Source organism: Psammomys obesus, unplaced genomic scaffold (assembly GCF_907164565.1).
Source record: "Psammomys obesus unplaced genomic scaffold, mPsaObe1.curated_primary_1811, whole genome shotgun sequence".
NCBI lineage: Eukaryota > Metazoa > Chordata > Mammalia > Rodentia > Muridae > Psammomys > Psammomys obesus.
This window is the reverse complement of record NW_026590628.1, coordinates 160,704-168,598: the sequence shown is the minus strand read 5'-3', so window position 1 is coordinate 168,598 and position 7,895 is coordinate 160,704. Positions and strand designations below refer to the sequence as shown.

Genomic DNA, 7,895 nt, shown 5'->3' with positions numbered 1-7,895 from the left:
TCAGTTATCATTTGCTCCTTAGAAGGACTTGAGACAGGGCACTGACTTCCTTCTGTATCACAAGCAGGCTTCTATTCTGATTCATACATTTAGTTTAAAAATGTAAAGAGGGGACCGGGAACACAGGGATCTCTAGACACAGAAGCCTGGTTGTTGTTCACTTCATATGTTTCTATAATGTAATAGAAACATAATTAATACAGAGGTAACTTCTGAGGCAAACAAATGTAGTAATTGAGGAGGGAAAGGGAAATCATCCTTAAGGGAGTGAGGCTCCGCGGAGGACTCCTCTCTCTCTCTGACACAGCGATGTCTTATAGCCTTGAGGATATTCATGGTGACAAGCGCTCTGCAAACACTGAAGGTACAAATATGACCTTGGAAGGCTCACTTGCCAGAAGGACCCAGGGCCTGGCTGCTCCTCATCACTGTGGTGAGTAGACATTACAGTTTCTCTTACTCACATGTGCATTCAATGTTTCACTTAAAGACACACATTTTACTGATAATCTCCACTATTCCTCTGATGCTTAAAACTCAGAATAACTGGAGCCAGTTCCAGGAGACCTGATCCCCAGAATCACAGGTGAGCCACTCCCTATGTTTAGTGTCTGCCATCATGAGAGAGTTTGGGGGAGAATCTTTGCCTAATGTTCTTTTCTTTCTTCTGATAACTAGAGATAATAGAAGCTTTTCATTTTTTTTTTGTGGAAAACATCTATTTTTTTAAATCTCAAACTTCACTTGCCTTATAAGGATGTCAGTATTGTAACTCTAATACATCCATTTTATTTTTGGTGAATTTCTACATTTCTAGTGCAGTGACTACTGCTCTATTTTTCCTCCTAACTTCCCTGGTGTGGTGCTGTTTAATTTGAGGATTTCCTTTTTGCATCCATCCCTAAAGTCTCCATTCTGACATGTGACAGTGTACTGAACTACTAAGTCAATAGCATCATTGCATTCCTACGTAGTCGTGAGGTCTATTAGGTGCGACAAAAATGAAAAACAAAGGCAAGGACAAACAAAAATAATGTGGCATGGTGACATATGCCTTTAACCTCAGCACTAGGGAGACAGACACAGGTGGACCTCTGTGAGGCCAAGGCCAGTCTAGGAGAGACCCAGATATCTCATAAAAACTACAAAAATGACAGATTAAAAAAATACAGTCACAGCTTGCCAGATTTTAAGTTGCTGTAACCCAGGATGATCTCATATTAGCATAATGAATCAAGGAACAAGAACCTTATATTTAGTTTGAGAAAGCTGGACCAGATAGAGCCACGTACCTGCCTCAGCTGATTTGGAAGCCAATTCAGGAGGGACATCATCCATCTATCAGAATGAAAATGCACCCCTTTTTCTTTTCTGCTGCTCCTTTGTTGTTGATGTAGTTGCTGTGTAATGCTACAATGAGTAGAATTATGACATTTTCATGCATATGTCACTGTATTTTCCCTACTGCACTCTCTTCTCCTTCTTTCCCCTCCTGGTCTTTCCTGCAAAGTCTATTTTTAAAACTCCTTTCCTGGAGTCAGATGCACAACTGTTGCCATAAGGTCAATGCAGAGACCCACAGCCAACCATAGGCAGAGCTCAGGAAAACTACAGAAGAGGGGAAGAAAGAATTGTAGGAGACAGAGGGGTCCAACATATAAGAACAGGGCCCATGGAACTAACTAAGCAGGGCTCTTGGGGCTCACGGATTCTGCAGCAGCAATTAGGGAGCCTGCAATGGTCTGTGCAAGGTCCTCTGCATACGTGCTGTGGTTGTTTAGGTTGGGGTTTTGTGGGACTCACAACAGTGGGAATTGCGGTATCTCTGACTGTTATGCCTGGGCTTGGGATCCCCTTTCTTCTACTGGGTTGCCTCATCCGGCTTGATATGAGGGTTTATTCTTAGTCTTATTGTAACATGCTGTGTTCAGTTAATATCCCTGGGAGGCCTGCTCTTTTCTGACGGGAAACAGAGGAGCAATGGGTCTGGAGGACAGGGGAGGTAGGGTGGGTCAGGAAAGAGTTAATGGGTAGGGGAGGTTGTGGTCAAGACTTATTGTATGATAGAAGAATAAATAAAAAAGAAAAATATATATGTCATTGTACTTTTCCCATATTTTTTTCTACTACCTTCTCTTCTTCCCCTCCCCCTGGTCCTCCCTGCAAAGTCTATTTTTAAAACTTTCTTGCGACTGCCCACTTGCAATCTTTAATATTTAGTACAAAACCCCCTACTTTCCTAAAAGACTCTCCAAGTGTTTTTAACATTAGAGTGTCTTCTTCCTCTGATGTTATTTATGTCAGTCAGAAAAAGAGACGTCATTTTTTAAATGTCCCAAATATGAGTAAAGTTTGTGAACAGGAGCAGAGGACTGGAAAGAATTAGCCAGTACCAGACAAACAGACAGACAGAAATGCCTTGAATAGAATTGACAAGTCCATGAGGACATTGAAATATACTGAGTTTTGATACTTTTGGGGTATTCTGATTCCTGATTCAATACTTGTTTTTCTTACAGGTTTGTTCACTTTTTTTTTTTAAGTAGCATTCTCTTCTCTATAATCCAGTTGTTCAGGTACAAACCCCATTTGTCAGGGGGAATATAACTGATACTCATAGAGTATTGAGGTTGCCTGCTAACTACCTGGGTGCGAGCCTAGTCCACGAAATTCATGTTGTCAGAGAACTCCAGGACAAAGATCTACAGCAACCTTTTCAAAAAAATTTAAATGTATCTTACTTTTAAAAATATTCATTTATTTATTTATCTATCTATTTATCTATCTATCTATTTATTTATTTATTTATTTATTTATTTATTTATTTATTTATGACTTTTGGAGAAAAGGTCTGTCTGCATAGCTTTGGCTGTCTTGAAGCTTATTCTGTGAGCCAGGCTGGCCTCAAACTCACCAAGATCTGCTAGCCTCTGCCTCTTGAGTGCTGGGATTAAGGTGTGTACCACTACTGCCCAGCTTGCAATCTTTAATATTTAGCATCAAAGAAAGGCAAAAGGCTTGTAGAATTGCATTTCAAATATATAAAGCATGTACAAACCCCCAAGTTTGAGTTAAGCATCCTGATCTCTTTTACTCTGTAGAAAGGGCCCATAGTTTGACATGAATTCCTAGTTAAGGAGACTGAAGCTAGTAGAGTTAGAAGAGTGAACTCCTATCCCAGCTTGAATGGAAAACAGCCTGCACACAGTTGGTTTGCCTGTAGGCTGATGGATGGTATATTCTGGGTGTCACTTTGCAGCTGCTGGGTGACATCATGATATCCAGAGCAGCAGTGTTTTCGGGTGATTTTGTAGCAGTTTTATCCCAGCCTTTTCTCAGCACAGGTAACACTAGAGTGGCCAGGCTGTGCTGGGCGCAGGCTGTTTTCAGTTCTGGCTGGGATAGGATCTTACTCTCATGTCTGTGTTGTGTCCTGAGTTGCTTTCCTTTGCACATAGCCAGTGCTTCAGTTCCTACATCATCATTTTAAACACATTTTCACTCTTTTTTCTGAAGCATATGGAGTATTGATCTAGTTTTTGTCCTCTGTCTGAGGCTACATTTTCTGTTATTGGCTGAAGCTGCACTGGTTTATACTTAGATTCTTCCCTTTATTTCTTTGTTCTACATGTGGTTTTGTGTTTAGATCTTGTTTTTGTTGCTAGTATAATTTGAGGGTAGGTTATGTGATATTTCTGTCTTAGCTCATTTATTCCCCACTGCTTTGCTCTGTGCATTTTGTCTTTGTATCTACATATGAATTTCAGAATATTTTTCCTAGCTCTGTGAATAATGTTATGAATCCCAAACTGGCCTCCAACTCTCAGGCTTCTGGCCTCAGCCTTCTGAGTGCTAGAATCACAGCTGCTCCTACCACACCTGGCTAAGTCTTCGGTGTTTTGATACATATATTGAGTGTTTTGGATATGGAGAGCGACTATTGCAGTGACACTGATCCTGCTGCACCATGAGCTCTGGGAGAACTTTGTCTTCTAAGGGCTCATCATAGAGGTCTTCCTGCTCTGTGATTATGTTGACTTAGGTTGACTATCTGGATCTAAGGTTCACACAGCTTAATGAAACCAGGAGGAATGATTTGTTGAAGTAAATGCGTTTATTTAATACTGGCCCTGTAGGAAATAGAGGAAGACTTCTCTGTCTCACATCTCCACCTCTTTGTCCTCAAGGATTGAGAAGGACCTGTGTAAGGCACAACATTGCTACAGTAAGACACTGGGCTGGAAATCCCCCCACCCCAGCGTCTGTGTGTGTGTTTCTAGAGTGTAATTTCCTCACCTCCAAACAGAGAGCAGGGTGGCTCACACCTGTTAAGTCTTGCACTCTGAGGTTGAGGAAGAAGATCTGCTGGGAGTTCATGGCCAATCTGGGTGACTAAGATCCAGTTGTAAGAGATACAACAAGACAAGAAGATATCAGATCAAGACATCTGATCAAGACATCAATCAATGTCTTGATATCAATCTGATGTCTTGATATCAATCAAGACATTCCAGAGGTGGACTCACTGCAGTGGTTACCTGCATTTTCCCTTATGCAAGCAGGCTAATCTTCTGCAGGTCAATTCATTGTAGATGAACAAAGTCATTATATAAACCATATTTTAGAATTTAGAATAACTAAAATAAAAATGAAGGATGGATCAAAAACATGAGGAAGGATTAGAGGAAAGATTCAGAGGAAAAGCAAAGATAACAGTTTCCTATGCCTGGCTTCACATTTGTTTCTTATGGTTTGCTTGTTTTAGTTTAATGTAAATATTGTGTACGTTACTGTTTTCTTCCTTAGCGGGTACTACAAAATATATGTTGATTTCTGTATGCTAATTATATATTCTGTGTCTTTCTGAAGTCATTTATCACATCTTTAAGAGTATTCTGATATAGGTTTATGGTCTTTTAAGTACAGATTTTCATCTGCAAATAAACATGTCTTCATTTCTTTATTTCCTTTCTATATCTTCTCTTGGCTTATTCCCTGGTTAAGATGCCAAGCTCTAGCAAGGAGAAGGACAAGGTAGGACACCAAGGGTGGCTATGGGGAGACAACAAGGTATATATGTGTGAAGATGCCACAGTAGACACTTTCGTTCTACCATTACGTTCATTGACAATAATAAAACAAATTCTTTCCTGGATGCTTTTGGCTGATTCCACTGTAATTAGTGGGTCTTATCTACAGGGGCTCATGCTTTGACTGGATGTTGAGAATCTGCAGTGATTATAAGCAGGTGAATATTTCTAAGTAGTAAAAGCTCTACCATTGTACCTAGCTTTATGCTTTGACTTCGGGTCAGGACTCTCACTAGGATTAAAAGAACATAAAATTTATATATGCACATATATGTGATAGGAATGTTTATTTACAATTTGAGCTATACCTGGGTAGAGAATTACTTTCAGTCTGTCTCTAGATTGCCCCATAGTGGTCTTAAACTTTAAAGAAACTACAAAACAAAGCTTAAGAAATAATGCACAAATATGCCTCATTTTTAAGAGCTGATATTAACCTTTCTCCCAGAACCTGGGCCCAGAAAGTTTGGGGTTGAACACAACCACCCTCCTTATAATAGTAAAAATAGAAATCTGGGCCCACTGAAGATAATTTTATAATCTTAACGTATGTGACTCATTATACAAGCATAGAATCAGATTTGGTTTTCAATATGGATCTGTGAAAATACTGGGGTCTCAGTATCTAATATACAATAGGAGGGAAGAAATACAGGAAATGCTACACTCATCAAATTGAAATACATAAGGGAATATTGGGCAAATAGGAGGTGCTGTAAAAATAAATTGTGGTAAATTTGAGCTGAGTTCAATATGTTAAAAGAACAAAACTTCACAGGTGTTTGTTTATGCCATGTGGCAAGGAAGACAGGTGAGCATGAACTCACTGTTTACAGAACTGGATTACAGGAATGTGATATAATGAAATGTAAAATGCTTGGAGAAATACTGGTTGAGTCACTGGGGTTAATTCAGTCATGCTGAGACAGAACAAAGGTGAAATATAGCAATTTTGCCCAAGTAAATTAAATTTATAGTATAAATTAAATGTATAGTTTGGAAATTTAAATTTTTGAAAACAAGTCTTCATCATAGCCTTTTAATCTATATAGAATAACTCACAGAGAGTGCCATAGAAAAACATTGTGTTAATAAATCTGCATAATAAAATGCCATTACCTTATCCTCCAGAAAAGTCAGAAGATTTGAAAGAATTTTTGCTGATACCTATAATGATCTACTGATGATTTCTTCCAAAAGGTGTTTGCTGGATCAAGTATTCCTGCCTCAGATGTAAGGATGATTTTGGACCGTGTCAAGGGCACAGTCTTCCTCTGTCTCACTGGTCTTGGTGCTGCTGGAAACATCTTAGTTCTGGTGAGTTACATGCACATGTTCCAAAGCACCGAGCAGAAACCTATCCACCTGATTCTTGCTCACTTGGCACTGACAAATATCACCATGCTTCTGTCAAAAGGGATGCTAAAGACCATAGAAGCCTTTAATTTTGGAAACTTCTTAGATGATACTACTTGTAAAGTTGTTGTTTACCTGTCAAGAGTGTCCCGGGGCCTTTCACTCTGCACCAGCAGTCTCCTCACGGTGGTCCAGGCCATCACCATCAGTCCCAAACAGTCCATGTGGCAGAGGCTCAAACTAAGGACTCCACAGCACATTTTCTCCTTGCTGCTGTTCCTGTGGATACTCAATTCCTTAATCAGTATGAACTTACCATATTACGTTAAAAATATCAACAGTGTGAACATAACACAGGGTAAAATCACTGAGAGTTACTGCTATTTTATTCCTGAAAGCTGGATAATAAGATGGGTTTTTCTCACCCTCATGGTTCTTAGAGATGCAGTGTTTCAGGGTGTCATGGGAGGGGCCAGTGGCTACATGGTATTTCTTCTCCACAAGCACCACCAGCATATTCTCTACCTTCAGAACTCCAAGATTCTTTACAGAACTCCCCCTGAGCTGAGAGCTGCTCAAAGTGTCCTCCTTCTGATGGTGTGTTTTTTCTTTTATTGGGCAGATTGTTTTATTTGTTTATACATTACTTTAACGATAGAGAATTATTCCACAGAACTATATATTCCAGAGTTTCTAACCCTTGGTTATGCAGTTCTCAGTCCCTTCATGCTGATTCACAGAGACAGACATCTGACTAAATATTGTCATACTTAGTAATAGATCAAAAATCGATAAACATCTATTGATCCTTTCAGCATGCAAATAGGAAATTTGATAGTTTTTTTGGGGCACATAAGAGATATACTAAGATTATTTCAAGCACAGAAAGGTGGCTCTCACTCACCAAATGGTGACAGTGCTTAGCTAGTAATAAGGCTGAAGAAATTTCAAGGCCTCAAATGTCTCTTTCTCCATCTTGCTGATACCTTGAAATCTTGCTGATGTTTCTTGAAATAGCTGATATTCTTTTGTGTATAAAGGGTCATTGATGATCATCATTTAGGGTAGGAGATAGAGTCGTGGCAGCACACCATGATAGAGGCAATGTGTAATTATCACAGTGAATCCCACTAAATTATACCATCAACATGTTAAATATTACAAAGAAAAGAAATGCATTACATTTAGTTTTGAGAAACAAATTTTAGAAATTCTGCAGCATTACTTTCAAAGTAACATTTTGACTTAAGAATTGCAGTTCTACACATCAAAGATATCATCCACCACGACCAAGTAGGCTTCATCCCAGGCATGCATGGGTGGTTCAACATGTGGAAATCCATCAATGTAATCCACCACATAAACAAACTGAAGGAGAAAAACCACATGATCATCTCCTTAGATGCTGAAAAAGCATTTGACAAAGTCCAACACCCATTCATGTTTAAA

The 7,895-nt window shown here is 39.2% G+C and overlaps 1 protein-coding gene across 1 annotated transcript; it reads left to right on the top strand.

Annotated features, from left to right (window-relative positions):
- Window positions 1-6,329: 6,329 nt before the first annotated feature.
- On the top strand, window positions 6,330-7,220 carry LOC129677401 (putative vomeronasal receptor-like protein 4). Its single transcript, XM_055608046.1, has one exon. The coding sequence runs from the start codon at window positions 6,330-6,332 to the stop codon at window positions 7,218-7,220; it is 891 nt and encodes a 296-aa protein (XP_055464021.1).
- Window positions 7,221-7,895: the final 675 nt, after the last annotated feature.